Source organism: Amblyraja radiata, chromosome 4, assembly GCF_010909765.2.
Source record: "Amblyraja radiata isolate CabotCenter1 chromosome 4, sAmbRad1.1.pri, whole genome shotgun sequence".
NCBI lineage: Eukaryota > Metazoa > Chordata > Chondrichthyes > Rajiformes > Rajidae > Amblyraja > Amblyraja radiata.
The window spans coordinates 18,780,081-18,795,814 of record NC_045959.1 but is presented as its reverse complement, the minus strand read 5'-3'; the positions used below and the strand labels follow the sequence as shown (position 1 = coordinate 18,795,814).

Below are 15,734 nucleotides of genomic sequence, written 5' to 3'. Positions count from 1 at the left end.
AAAGGAGAGTAATCTCCCCCCCCCAACCTCCATGCTCCCTGCAATTTGTAGGGAACCAGACCCACCTACCTCCATAGTTACCAGTGGCAGGTTTACTTCTTTTTGTAAATCCTTCGTTGATGTTGAGGCGTCGGTGTCTGGGTTTGTGGTTGGGTTGGTGTTGGAGGTTTGCGTATCTTCCAAGAAGGCCGGTCTGGGCCAGGGCCTAAGAAAGACTCATGTTTGGTGTACCGGACCTTCGGGCTTTCACCAGTCGGTCTTGTTCTACTGGTGGGTGCATAAGGGTGCTGTCTATGGCCGTGTGTTGCAAAGCAGTGCCAGTGCATCCTGTTGGTCCTGCGACATGTCCTTCTCATCCACTGTGCGGGTGAAAGCTGTTATCCCCGCTGTTTAGGAGTTTTCATATACAATTATTTACTACAGGAAACATTCCGGGATATACAGTTACCCGGTGTCAGGTGTCCTCCAGGTTTTGGCCAGTCTGGTCTGGCTGTATGAGGTTGGACACCATGTCCAGTAGATTTTCACGTTCCTGCACCCCCTGCACACTTGATTTCTCTTCTGCAAACCCCTCTTCAGGATCAGCCCAGAACTGACCCCCAGTGCTCCCCTCTGACGAGGGAGAAGCACTGTGCAGCCCTACAAGAGATGCTGCTGTGGGTTTTACATAGAGCCCACAGTGACTCGACTCCATCTCCCGGAGCCTGTCACGTTGGAGCAAATGCTCCACACACCGCTCCATCCGGCTCCAGCGCTCACGGTCGCTGGCCGCCCGCGGCTGCTCAAAGTCGGACTCCTCTGAGTCCACGACTTTGATGGTTTTTTGTCTTGCCTTACCGCCCGGCCGCGGAGTGGATCTGGCCGGTACGGAGGCGACATCGGGCACAGCTGATTCCATTATAGGTGATTCAAGTGCCGCTGGCCGCTGCTAGCCCACCAGCTTTGTCGCGGCCCGTTGGTTTCTCCACCTGTAATCAGCATGGGAAAACACAAAAAGACCGCAGCTCTTACCTGCAGGTCCTGGTTTAAATTGTCGCTACGGGGCGTCCTGGCGGGGTTCTTCACGTAGTCACTCACGTGACTCCGAAGTAAAATCAATGTTGAAGGGCGCAAAAACCCTGCAGAAAAACCTCTTCTTAGACAGCCCTAGAACCCCAAAACTATTAGAGATGCAGATCGCAACAGACGATGGCTTGCCCTGATGTCAACTGTAATTAACTGCAAGGAAACTATTTATTTCACAACCTGAAAATACCAAGATTGGTATGACAAGAATGACCAGGAGATAATTCAGTGGTTCAATGGTTCTTTATTGTCATGTATGCACAACACAGTCAAATTATTTTGCACAACCCACAAATGCACACTCGCCATATTTTGGCGCTGTTTACAAATAAAAAGAAAATGTCCAAAGTTTGTCCACATGCTGGAATACTAACTGGAGTGCCCCCGATTCAGATAAGCCCAGGTAAGCTTCAGGCTGCTGCAAGCCCGTGACCCGACATACCTCTCCTCACCAGACCGCCTCGTCACCAGGGGCACGTCTTCGAAGGCGCTGGGGACAATACTCCGGTTCCGGTCCAACTGGCCCACTCGTGACCATAGTCACCAATGGCTCCCTCCTCGACTCTCCGGTCTTCGGGGCTTCCAAGCTGCCCGCTAGCGGCATGCAGTTTTTATCTCGGTGGCTGCTGAGTCTTTGTTCTCGTTGGCTGCCGGATCCGTCCTTGATCTCGTCAGTCATCACGTCCATCCTTGTTCTTGGCAGGCCACTGGATGTTCTCGTCGGCTGCCGGGTCCATCCTTGATCTCAGCGGGCCACTGGGTCTGCTCTTGCACGGCTCCACACCTCCTGCCTGGAGCTTTCCTTGACCTAAAAACATAAGGTTTTTGGATTGGAAATGTAATCACGCCTCAAGAGCCAATTCTACTCTCACATGAGGCCAAGACCAACAGAAAACCCACGGCGCACAGAACATTTGGAAGGTAGAAGGAATGCAAGAAGATCTCAACACACTGACAACTATGATATACTCATACTTACTTTATTAGCCAAGTATGTTTTGCAACATACGAGGAGTTTGTATGGATTTTTCAGCAATGTCAAAACCATCTTTGTTTGATATGCTCAGCGGGGCAGTCTGCTGAGAGCCAAGAATAAAGGAACGGTTATTCAGGATAGAGGCAGTTAGACCTGCTGGAAGGAGTACTTTGAAGAACTTCTCATCCTTGACTGGGCCTTTGCCATGAGTGGCCTTGACTCTATCTCACTGCAAGTTGAGTCTGACTTGGTTTCACTGTCACATTTGATGACACGAACTTGATACAAGTTCTCACAAGAATTACAAATTTACAACCTCAGCACAGAGAAGAGGATGATACACCAGGGCACCTAAAAAACCCTGTATTATGACCATCCTGCTATCTGCTGCAGGGAACATCACTGCCAGGGTTCTCCCCAAACGTCTCCTCCCACTGGCCAAACAACTGGTTTGCCAATCATTGTGTAGATTTAATTGTGTAGATGGATGTGTTTTTCACTGCACATCAGCTGCAAGAGAAATGCCGGGAGTGGTGTCAACTGTTATACATGGCCTTATATAACCTCACAGGAGACTTCATTGCTGCTATTTCTATAACAATACTTGTGATGTTTGTGTAGGAAGGAAGTGCAGATGCTGGTTTAAACTGAAGATAGACACAAAATGCTGGAGTAACTCAGTGGGACAGGCAGCATCTCTGGAGAGAAGGAATGGGTGACATTTCGGGTCGAGACTCTTCTTCAGACGGGGGTCCCGAGCTGGTTTACTCCAGCATTTTGCATCTATCTTGTGAAGTTTGGTTACTTTGAGTAGTTCTGACTAAAATTATTATTATTTTTCTTCTTAAATCGTTGAAAACATTAGCGACACAGTGGTGCTGGTTTCCGTCAGGCACAAAGCTGACTAAAAGCTGATACGTATTGGTGAATAATCCACAGGTCCACAGTCCCAGGAGCCCTAGAGTGAGCCAGGATGAAGCAATGCCGTCGGCCCATACCTGCACTGAACCACATTTTGTAGACTGAGTGTGAAGTATATTTACATAGTGGCTTGTCAGTTGTCATGGAAACACAGCCAAACTGCAAAAGCTTTTAACATGTTTAAAAAGTTAGCAAAGGAAGTGAATTAAATGTGCATGGAAATAATTAAAAACATTAAAATGTATCAAAATAGTTAAAGGAAATTGCTTAGCCATTGCCTGTGTCGTCAGTTTTAATGCCGAATCCCAGAATCTATACCTCAATATCATTGGGAGTCCTGTGGCAGTTCAGACTATTGGACTTGGCACATCAACTCTATTGATAAGTTCTGGACTCAGTGATTAGGTAAAGGTCTGGACTCATAGAAACATAGAAACATAGAAAATAGGTGCAGGAGGAGGCCATTCGGCCCTTCGAGCCAGCACCGCCATTCATTGTGATCATGACTGATCATCCCGTATCAATAACCCGTGCCTGCCTTCTCCCCATATCCCTTGACTCCACTAGCCCCGAGAGCTCTATCTAACTCTCTCTTAAATCCATCCAGTGACTTGGCCTCCACTGCCCTCTGTGGCAGGGAATTCCATAAATTCACAACTCTCTGGGTGAAAAAGTTTTTTCTCACCTCAGTCTTAAATGACCTCCCCTTTATTCTAAGACAGTGGCCCTTGGTTCTGGACTCGCCCAACATTGGGAACATTTTTCCTGCATCTAGCTTGTCCAGTCCTTTTATAATTATATATGTTTCTATAAGATATCCCCTCATCCTTCTAAACTCCAGTGAATCCAAGCTTAGTCTTTTCAATCTTTCCTCATATGACAGTCCCGCCATCCCAGGGATCAATCTCGTGAACATACGCTGCATTGCCTCAATCACAAGGATGTCCTTCCTCAAATTAAGAGACCAAAACTGTACACAATACTCCAAATGTGGTCTCACCAGAGCACTATACTCGCTTCCATTTAAATGGCCAAATGCCAGCTGAACTGTTGGGAACCATGGATGACAGCCAGCAAGCCCAGACCCCCTGTCTCATTGAATCTCCCAGCAAATTATTATGTTTCCCACAAGCTAACCTTTCCGTGACTCAGTTGGTGGCCATCATGTCTCCCAAACACAATTGTTTGTGGGCTCAAGTCCCAGCAGAGTGCCCAACATCTCGGTTGACCCTCCAATGCCCATCTTTGTAGGAGACATTAACTGAACCTGATCTGCTCTCCAAGTAGGAGATTTTAAGATCATTCAGCAGGACAAACAGCATCTCTGGAGAGAAGGATGGGGTATAGTTTCAGGTTGAGACCCTTCTTCAGTCTCGACCTGAAATGTCACATTCCTTCTCTCCAGAGATGCTGCCTGTCCCACTGAGTTACCCAAGCATTTTGTGTCTACACAGTAAACCAGCATCTGCAGTTTCTTCCTACACATGTTCGGATGGATCATCATTTGGAAGGAAAGCAGGAGAGTTATTCCTCACTCAATATTACCCAGCTGATAAATTTCACGTTTCTGCTGCTTGTGGCAGCTCGTTGTGTACAGTTAACAACTTTGTGCGTTGCGACAGCGACTATTCTTTAAAAATATGCATCATTGGCTGTAAAGTGCCATGGATATTGACCAGTTATCTCCCATCTCATAAAGGCACAAGGCGATTAACAATGCTAAACTTCCCTGCAGCCCACGAAACACCAGTACGGCTGGTGTATCCCAATCATCTGCACATAGTTTAAAATCTGTGAGCTCAAACCTGCTTCAGAGTATTGAACATATTAATATTTGAATACAAATAACCTTTTTAAATAAGATACAAAATTGCTGGAAGCCACAGCGATTGGCAGAATATGTACAGTATAAATTATTTGTGGCTATATTATTTACCCTTTAATTATACACATCAATGACATGGAAAGGAAACCTCAATATATATTTCATTAACTGTAAGGTCATTAGAAAATTATGCCGTGCAGAAAATCCATACCACACTGTATTTTGGAGAACTTGTGAGCATGTTTTATTAAATACAATTGATCATGTTGAATTACTAAATTACTTACTGGTTGCTCCATCATTTCATCAATATTGTTTAATTTATTTGATTTATTAAATCAGCATGTCAAAATCTTTGAATGGAAGTTAATCAGAAGATTCAAACGGATCGTTGTTGTTTTATGGAGTTTGCAATGTTGACCAAGTACACAGAGCTTGCTTATGTGTCAAAGATAAAAAATACTGGGTAAAGTTCCCACTTTGGGTCCATGAGGTGACACAGCAGATAATGACACCCAACATTTCACCCAGTTTTAGAGAGGCAGTTTATTCTTTTGTGAATTTACTTATAACCTGGCAAAATAAATTTAATTCTGATATGTGTGAGTTGTTGCATTTTGCTTTGTCAAACCAGGGCAGGACTTTAAATACTGTAAATGGCTGAGCCCTGGAGAGTGTTGTAGAATAGAAATCTGGGAGAAATGGTGCATGTTACCCAGAAAGTGACAAGTCAGGTGTACGGGTTAATGAAAAGGTGTTAGCCACGCTTGCCTTCATGGGGAGAGGTGTTGAGTACTTTGGAGAAAAGATGCAACTGTACAAGTCATTGTTGAGAGCACAGTTGGTATACAGTGTGCAGTTTTGGTTGTCCAACTATAGGAAGGATGGAAATAAGTTGGAAAGAGTACACAGTGGATTTACCAGGATGTTACCTAAGGTTAAGCGCTTGAGTTACAGTGAGAGGTTGAGACCTTTACCTTTAGTGCCCATTGGAGACAGAGGGGATGTCCTATTGGGGGTACAAGATCATGTGGGGATAGATAAAGTGAATGCTCACAGTTTTGTTCCATGGGTAGAGGATTCTAAAATTAGAGAGCATAGGCTTAAGGTGAGAGGGAAGAGATTTAAGAGGGATCTCAGAGTCAACTTTTTCACTCATTGGGTAGTATGCGGAATGAGTTGCCAGAGAAGCTATTGAAGTGGATACAATTACGACTTTTAAAAGACATTTGGACAGACTTTTTCTGAGATTTGAATTCTGATTTAAAAAAAAAGAAAATGTTCTTTTTTAAGGCAGCACAATGGCACAATAGTAGAGTTACTGCCTCATAGTGCCAGAGACCCGACCACAGGTGCTGTCCATAGGGAGTTTGTACATTCTCCCCGGGATCGCTTGGGTTTTCTCCAGGTGCTTTGGTTTCCTCCCACATTCCAAAGACATGCAGATTTGTTCGTTAATTGGCTTCTGTAAATTGCCTGTAGTGTGTAGGATGCAAAACTAGGATAACATGGAACTAATGTATGGATGATTGTTCGCCTTGGCCATATTTAAGAGAGCAGATGTTATGCTGTTGGCATAGTACAACTGAAAGTGGGCTTATTACATAAAGAAAGTATTTCTAATCCCAGTGATGGGATGGATGGAACAATGGTGACTTGCAGCAAAGCTGGACTCTGGTTGTCTAACCCTCTGGAAACCTGAGATCTCTGCATTCAGCAGTGCGTTTGGAAAAGACCCGTGCTTTATTTTTCAAGTTGACCCAGCAAGAATGTTCACTTTCTCCTGGATCTCTTGGCTAATTATTTTCTTCTCTTGAAATGGCCATTCCAACTTGACTGACAACACTCTTACATCTCTGGGTACATATCCCAGTATGGAAGCATTTGTCCAAGTATTCGGGCAGGTCCTCAACTGCAGGAATGCTGAACTTTGTGCTACTCATCACTCTATGCTGCAAATTATCATCAGCACTACCACTTCTCCTGGTCTCTGGCCTACCACAGAGCTTTTGGTCTGTTTTTCTCTACCCCTGAGCCCCCCCCCCCCCCCCCCCTTATCTTCTTAATTTACGACAAAAAATCTTAACTTCTTAACGTTTCCCAATTCTCGTAATCTCTTTTATTTTCTCTCTCTACATACATCGCTTGCTAAGTTTTTCCAGCATTTCCTCATTTTTTGTTAGTGTTACTTGCCTGTTTTACATAAATCATCAGCAGGAATTACACATTGAAATGGAAATGATTGAGTACCAGGGAGAACGACCATATAAAGTAGCAGAATTATTCAATTTAATTATTTTTAGTGTTCATAGATGCTGTACATTTAAGCAGAAGTAAAAGAATTTAAAGTATATTTGTCAGTTTTTTAGTGTTTTCCAGAGATATTCATGGGACAACATTTATTTTGACAGGTGATAAGCCGGGGTAGTGTGTTTTTAATCAGCTCATAATGCATTTCCATAGATGGTACCTAATTTTACACTTAAAAGGTCATGCACCCTGTTCGATCTTATGCCTTAGGTGGGCTCTTGCCAACTTGTCCAAATTAATTCCAGAAAACCCATTCTAGTTTAGGAAGAGAATTAACAGCCATGTGACCAAAAGTATTGGCAGCTGTTGTTGCTCAGAAGAAAGTGCAGATAAATATTTTGGATTTCTTTGGCCAATTTTATGCAAGTTTCAATGTAGTGAAGCATCAACATCATGTGAAACCAGCAGCAACTTCAGGACTTGCGTTTGTAGTTTGACAAATAATTCACAGAGGTGCTGTGTTAGTGGTGGAATTTCTCCACAGTCGGCACTGATTTACAACTTTTAGTTAATGTACAATGAACTTGTCTCACTTAAAATATTGTGAAAAGATCATGTTTAATAGTTCACAGACCATTATTCAGCAAATGTTCTGACTCTAAAAGGAATACATTTAAAGACTGCAATTCCCATGGATCGATATTTTTTAAAATAATGTATTTTAAACTACTTTTTTAAAGTACATGATATTTAAGCTCCTATCAATCTTATGTGGGTTTCAGTTTTTACTTCATAGTCTGTAAAATGTTCCAATGTTAGTGAAAAGTTGCTATCTATGAATATTCTTTAATCTTCAGCTAATCTAATGGCAGCTGCCTTGTTTCAACGAGACTGCTCCATCTTATCAATTGCTATTGAAAAACAAATAAATCCTACAAGGGACAAACAACTTCTGTAGGACGGTGAAAGAGCTGGACTTGTTCTCCACAGCAAGAGAAAGTTAAAGGAAAATTTAGCGTCATACAGGACAGAAACAGGCTCTGACTCATCAACTGCACATTGACCCTCAAGTGATCATTCACACTAATCTTATATTGATTATTCTTACCAGACTCATCAACTATTCCCAGATTCTGCCAGTCAACAACACACCAGGGACAATTTCCAGAATCCAATTAACCAACCAAAAATCACACACCTTTGGGATGTTGGGCAATCCCAACCAGCCACACCCTGATCAAACACTTACAGCCACAGGAAAAACATGCAAACTTCACACACACGACACCCCAGGTCAGGATTGAACCCAGGTCCCTGGTGCTGTGAGGCAGCAGCCCTACTAACTGTAGCACTCATTTTGTTAGAGGTTGAAGCAGATTTCAAAGATATAAAATTTAAAAAACGCTATTTGCAGTGGTAGAAGAGTCAGTAACCAGAGAAAACAGATTTAAGGTAAAAGAATCTGGAGAATTTTTCATGCGGCAAGTTCCAGAATTGCTGGTGGCAGCAGGTTGAATAATGATTTTCTAAAGAGCCTCAGCAGTATCGCAGTCTAAGTTCCAACTTCAAAGGAGTACCATGCATTGAAGCGTGTGACAATTTCATTCTCCACACATTGTAATCAGAGGCAATAGCCAAGAAATGTTTTAGCATTTTTCTTCTTCATTGTGGACTTCATTCATACTTACATAACATAAATATTGCCTGATATTACTGTCAGCATAGTGGAGTTAGTTGTCAGTTCCACTTGTGAGGCACATCTAGTAATGTCTCTGCTATTGAAACACTGCTCAGATCATTACTAGAGTGCAAGGCTGCAAAGTTTCCACGTCAGGATCACAGTTAACGGGAAGCTAAATGTACCTAAGGGTGGGATGTGAATGCCGTGTCTATCGTAAACATTAAAGATGTGTTTAAATAAATTGCTGCAATTTGCCACTGAACCAGCCACATAACTAGAAGATGGACACATAAAGCTGGTGTGACTCTGGCAGCATCTCTTGAGTAAAGGAATAGGTGACATTTTGGGTCGAAACCCTTCTTCAGATTGAGATTGTGGGTAAAGGAAAATGAGAAGGTACATAGAACAAACATATGTAAGATGCAAAAAGCATGATGACCAAGGAAAGGTGGAGCCCACAATGCTCCATTGTAGGCTGTGGGGTAGATGATAATAACTAGTATGACGACTAGGGTGGGGGAGCAACAAGAGAGAGAGTGGATGCAAGGGTTACTTGAAGTTAAATAAATTAATATTCATACAGCTGGGTTCTGCTGGTCAGAGGCTGGGTATCCTAGGACATGACCCACCTCTTGGCATAGAAAAATAGGTGCAGGTGTAGGCCATTCGGCCCTTCGGGCCAGCACCGCCATTTAATGTGATCGTGGCTGATCATCTAAAATCAGTACCCCGTTCATGCTTTTTCCCCATATCCCTTGATTCCTTTAGCCCTAAGAGCTAAATCTATCTCTTGAAAACATCCAGCGATTTGGCCTCCACTGTCTTCTTTGGCAGAAAATTCTACAGATTCCCAACTCTCTGGGTTAAAAAACAAATCCTCATCTCAGTCCTATATGGCCTATCCCTTATTCTTAAACTGTGATCCCTGTTTCTGGACTCCCCCAACATCGACAATTTTTTTCCTGCATCTAGCCTGTCCAATCCCTTAAGAATATTTTATGTTTCTATAAGATACCCTCTCATCCTTCTAAAGTCTCGCCATCCCGGGTATTAACCTGGTGAACCTACGCTGCACTCCCTCAATAGCAATAATATCCTTTCTCAAATTAGGAGACCAAAATTGCACACAATTCTCCAGGTGCGGTCTCACCAGGGCCCTGTACAACTGCAGTCAGACCTCCTTGCTTCTGAACTTGCTTCTGCAGATTCTACTGCAGTTGTACAGGGTCTTGGTGAGACCACACCTGGAGTATTGCGTACAGTTTTGGTCTCCAAATCTGAGGAAGGACATTATTGCCATAGAGGGAGTGCAGAGAAGGTTCATCAGACTGATTCCTGGGATGTCAGGACTGTCTTATGAAGAAAGACTGGATAGACTTGGTTTATACTCTCTAGAATTTAGGAGATTGAGAGGGGATCTTATAGAAACTTACAAAATTCTTAAGGGGTTGGACAGGCTAGATGCAGGAAGATTGCTCCCGATGTTGGGTAAGTCAAGGACAAGGGGTCACAGCTTAAGGATAAGGGGGAAATCCTTTAAAACCGAGATGAGAAGAACTTTTTTCACACAGAGAGTGGTGAATCTCTGGAACTCCCTGCCACAGAGGGTAGTCGAGGCCAGTTCATTGGCTATATTTAAGAGGGAGTTAGATGTGGCCCTTGTGGCTAAGGGGATCAGAGGGTATGGAGAGAAGGCAGGTACGGGATACTGAGTTGGATGATCAGCCATGATCATATTGAATGGCGGTGCAGGCTCGAAGGGCCGAATGGCCTACTCCTGCACCTAATTTCTATGTTTCTATGTTTCTATGAACTCAAATCCTCTTGCAATGAAGGCCAACATGCCATTAGCTTTCTTCGCTGTCTGCTGTGCCTGCATGCTTACTTTCAGTGACTGATGTACAAGCACACCCAGGGTTCATTGCATCTCCCCTTTTCCTAATCTGACACCATTCAGATAATAATCTGCCTTCCTGTTCTTGCCACCAAATCTGACATTTATTCACATTTATGCATCTGCCATGCATCTGCCCACTCACCCAACCTATCCAAGTTACCCTGCAGCCTCTTCGAATCCTCATCGCAGCCCACACTGCCACCCAGCTTTGTGTCATCGCAAACTTGGAGATGTCACATTTAATTCCCTCATCTAAATCGTTAATATATATTGTAAATAACTGTGGTCCCAGCACTGAGCCTTGCGGCACCCCACTAGTCACTGCCTGCTATTCTGAAAAGGACCCGTTAATTCCTACTCTTTGCTTCCTGTCTGCCAACCAGTTCGCTATCCATGTCAATAACCTACCTCCAATACCACGTGCTCTAATTTTGCACACTAATCTCTTGTGTGGGACCTTGTCAAAGGCTTTTTGAAAGTCCAGATACACCACATCCACTGACTCTCCCTTATCCATTCTACTTGTTACAAATTCCAGAAGATTTGTCAACCAGATTTCCCCTTCATAAATCCATGCTGACTTTGGCCGATCCTGTCACTGCTTTCCAAATGTGCTGCAACAACATCTTTAACAATCGACTCAATCATCTTCCCCACTACCGATGTAAGGCTAACTGGTCTATAATTCCCCGTTTTCTCTCTCCCTCCTTTCTTAAAAATTGGCTACCCTTCAGTCCACAAGAACTGATCTATAGTCGAGAGAACATTGGAAAATTATCACTGTGCATCCACGATTTCTAGGGCCACCTCCTTGAGTACTCTGGGATGCAGACTATCATGCCCTGGGGATTTATCTGTCTTCAGTCCTAATGTAGAATTCCACCATATTATGGTCACTGTTGCCCAAGGGGCTCTGCACAACAAGATAGCTAGCTAATCCTTCCTCATTACACAACACTCAGTCTAGAATGACTTGCCCTCCAGTCAGTTCTTCCACATATTGGTTTAAAAAAACATCCCTTGCGTATACATTCCAGGAAATCCTCCTCCTCCTCAATCTAAATATAGATTAAAGTCACCCATGATAACTGCTGTACCTTTGCTACACGCATCCCTAATTTCCTGCGTGATGCTATCCCCAACCTCCCTACTGCTGCTTGGTGGTCTGTATACAACTCCAAAAAGCGATTTTTGCCCTTGGCAATTTCGCAGTTCTACCCATACCGATTCTACAGCATCCAAGCTAATGTCTCTTTTTGCTATTGCATGAATCTCCTCTTTAACCAGCAATGTCACCCCACCTCCTCTTCCTTTTTGTCTATCCTTCCTGAATATCGAATACCCCTGCATGTTTATCTCCCAGCCTTGGTCACCCTGAGGCCGTATCTCCGTAATTCCAACTATATCATATTCCTTAACTACTAACTGCACATTCAATTCATCCACCTTGTTACGAATGCCGCTCACATTAAGGCACAAAGCTATCAGGTTTGTTTTTCTTATTTCCCTTCTACCTTTTGGTTCTGTCCTCACTTTATGGCCCTCTGTCTCCCTGCATTGGTTCCCATCCTCCTGCCTTGTTAGGGCATCTCCCAGTGTCTTCACCACCCTTGTCTGGAAGAGAGCAACTGTGACAGGTCTCTGGAAGTTTACATGATCCAGAACAAAGCAGCCCCCTTCAATGAATGCCCACTCCCAACCCAAACATTGATCCCCTCCATCACTGGCACACAGTGGCTGCAGTGTAGTCCACATACAAAATCAACTGCAGTTACTTGCCCAGGTTTCTCTGACATAATCACCCCAACCCATCAGCAACAAGACCAAGAGAGCAGGTACATGGGAATACCGCAGCCTCCAGGTTCTACTCTGGGTTACACACCATCCTGACCCAGAAATATATTGCTGGTCCTTCATCATTACATGATATAAACCTTGGAAATCCTTCCTCAACAGTGCTGTAGGAGCACATCCACCTGAGGCAGGCAGAGGTTCAAGAAAGTCCTCGCCTCCCCCGATAAATAATATCACACATAACAACTGGTCCACTTTCAGTCCAAAAGCAGACAGACCCCCACCAGATTTTGTGTGAGCAACATCTCTATCATCAAGGAAGAATAAGAACAAGCCAGGAAAGAACAAATATCCACAGTCAGTAACAGGCAGCTGCTCTTTGAAGTCAACGGACCACAGGCCCTGTGTAGATGGATGGGATCATTGTAGATAGGGATAGCGGTGGCATGGATGTAATGTTTCTGTGGTATGTGACTACATTCCCCTCCACCACCTCCTTCTCCTCCACTATCTCCATCTGCTCTTCATTCTCCTCCTCTGGGTCAGTTTGTGCCAGCTGTGTTGGGGAACAGATGTTGGTGGGATGGAGAGAATGGGTTGGTGGTATAGATGACACAGTTAAAGACAGGCCCATATCTCCAGAGTTTGAGTGGTTTCATTCTCCTCTCTTCTGTAACGGTCTTAGGTGTTCGATGCTGAAAACAGCGCAAGTTTCATGCGGCAGCAAGTGAGTGGTCTGGACACTGAACAGCAATCCTCCACATCACCAGAGCTCCGAGAGAGACAGAAGAAGATGTGAGTATCGTCATGCAGTGCCTGTGTGCCATTTTGAAACATGATGAACTGATCCAATATTTGTCATGTCATTTATTGCCAGTAGACTATGGACTAAGTGCTGAGATTAGCATAGATAGGTGCTTGATGGTCAACAGAGACCTGGTGGGCTAAAGTGCCTGTTTATGTGCTGTATGACTCCATAACCTAAAAAATAAGGATTAAACAAAATAAGAAATCAATAGGGTGAATCGTTGGTGGCACATCAATGCTATTAGTAGCACCTAATAGCATCGATGTTTAAACAATGGGTTTAATCTTGACCTCCAGTGCTGTCACTTTAGAATTTGAATGTTGTTCCTGTTCTACCAGGGTACATGGTTCCTTTCACATCCCTAAGACATGAGGATTGGTAGGTTAATAGGCCACCGTAATTTCTATTTTGATGCCCAGGTAAATTGTATAGTTGATGGGAATCTAAGGACGATAGGTAACATGCAAAAATGAGAAAATGGCGTTTATCAATGTCATGTGGACCTGGGGAACAGGCTGAACTGGTCACGCTGTCTCGACTTACATTCCATGGCCACCATATTTGTCGCTCTCACCCGAGCCAGATGAGAAGATTTGAACTCAATGCCTCATCCTGCCCAGGAGTCAAGTGACAAGATTTGACCAATCGCTGGCCTCAGCTGGCACAATGCCGAGCCCCCCACCCCCATGAATATTTGACTATGGACAAGGGCAGGGTCAAGTTGAGGCTTTGCCGGCTGTCAAAGCTGTCAATTAAGTTAATAGGCTTTGAGTGTGTTTGACATTTAGGTACACTTAAGAAATACTGAAACTGAAGTAAATAAATAAAAAGACAAAAATCATACTTTCTTAACTAGAAGTATATAAAAGCACATCCAAATTATTAGAAAATATTGCATTAAAATAATTAAAATAAAATTGCCTTTGTACCTGGTTAATGTTGGGAAAAGTTGTTGGCATTCAAATCAAGTTTCTCAATAATATTGCACCGAGATAGATGGTAGTTATCCTGAGAAGAAACTTTTTCAATTCACAGTTGAATGAAATAAGAACACAACCAATTAAATTATAACGTGATGACAACAATTCGTATTTACAAGTTGCCTTTGAGACAGTAAAATGTCCTAAGGTCCTTCAGAGGAGCATTTTGAAACACCTAAGAATTTCTGAGGACAGGTGACTGAAGTCTTGGTCAGAGAGTGGGTCTGTACAAGCTTCTTAAATTAGGATAGAAAAGGAGAGTTGAAGAGGTTTGGAATGGAATGGAATGCTTTTAATTGCCATTCAAACAACTTGGTTTGAATGAAATTGCATTTTCTACAGTTTTTACATTACAAAAAAACCCAAGACCCAGTTTAGAGGGGGAATTCCAGAGCTTAATCAACTGAAGGCATTGACATAGTGGTGGAACAGTGAAAGTAGAGGATCTGGTTGATGTATATACAGACATGGAGACATATAGACATGGGCTCTTCATCTCACTGAGTCCATGCCGAACACCATCCATCCATTTTATTCTGTTGCATATTCATCAACTTCCCTCACATTCTACCCCTCATTTACATTTCACCAGCAATTTACAGTGACAAATTAACCTCCCAATCTTTATGCCAATGGATGCAAGAAGAAACCAGAGCACCCACAGGAAATCCACATGGTCAGGGGAAGAAAGTGCAAATTTCCTCAAAGGAGTTTATAAACAGTGGCAAGTATGGTAGATTGTAATGAATTGGAGCCAGTGGTGCTTCCACTCATGGGGAAGCTCTAGCTCTGGGTGGATTTGTACAAGGGAAGGGAAAGTGGAGATGAGGACATATTCTTTTTCAGAGGGTCGTAAATTTGTGGCATTCTCTAACCAGAGAGCAGCACAAGTTGAGACATTGAAAATATTCATGGCCAAGGTAGATACTTGAGCTAAAGCAGAGTCATGGAGTGTGTGGAGCAATCAAGAAAGTCCAGCAATTAGATCAGCAATGACCTTAAAGAATGTTATTGCACCCTCGAGGGGCCATATGTCCTACTCTGGCTTTTATTTCTTGGGCTCTTAAATAACAAATGCAAATATGTTGAAATGACAGATTAACTTAAATATACATTTTGTCACAAATATTTTTAGCTCTTCGAGTCATGGAATATTTTACTTTGGTTGTATGTTTTTTTTTTAAACAACCTTAGGTTTCATAAATGTCACCACTACCCAGTTTGTGGCATCTTTGAGGGTAAGAAAAGCCTATGGCAATTCAAACTGCTGGCTTCCATTTTACTGTCGTGCCGCGAGTAATGTCATTGACTCTCTAATTTTATTTGATTCCTTGTAAAATTATGTTATTAGCCAAGGCAAATGCGTAAATGAAAGCAGAGCAAGGAGGTGTAATTAGATTCTAAAGATTATCTCATCCATAAAAGCCCATAGCATTCCCATTGACTGTGGGCAACTTGCAAATGGTGGAGGATAGTTTTATACTATGCGAGCCTAGTGCTAACATAAGAACATTAGGGGATAAGAATAGAAGAGCAG

General features: G+C 43.1%; 1 protein-coding gene across 1 annotated transcript in view; it reads left to right on the top strand.

The window, feature by feature from the left end:
• LOC116971868 overlaps positions 1 to 15,734 on the top strand; it is a 283,701-nt gene that overhangs the window by 250,772 nt on the left and 17,195 nt on the right. The window contains exon 17 of the mRNA XM_033019036.1: positions 13,095 to 13,204. Coding sequence (XP_032874927.1) covers positions 13,095 to 13,204 — 110 coding nt within the window. The remainder of the gene's footprint in view (positions 1 to 13,094; positions 13,205 to 15,734) is intronic.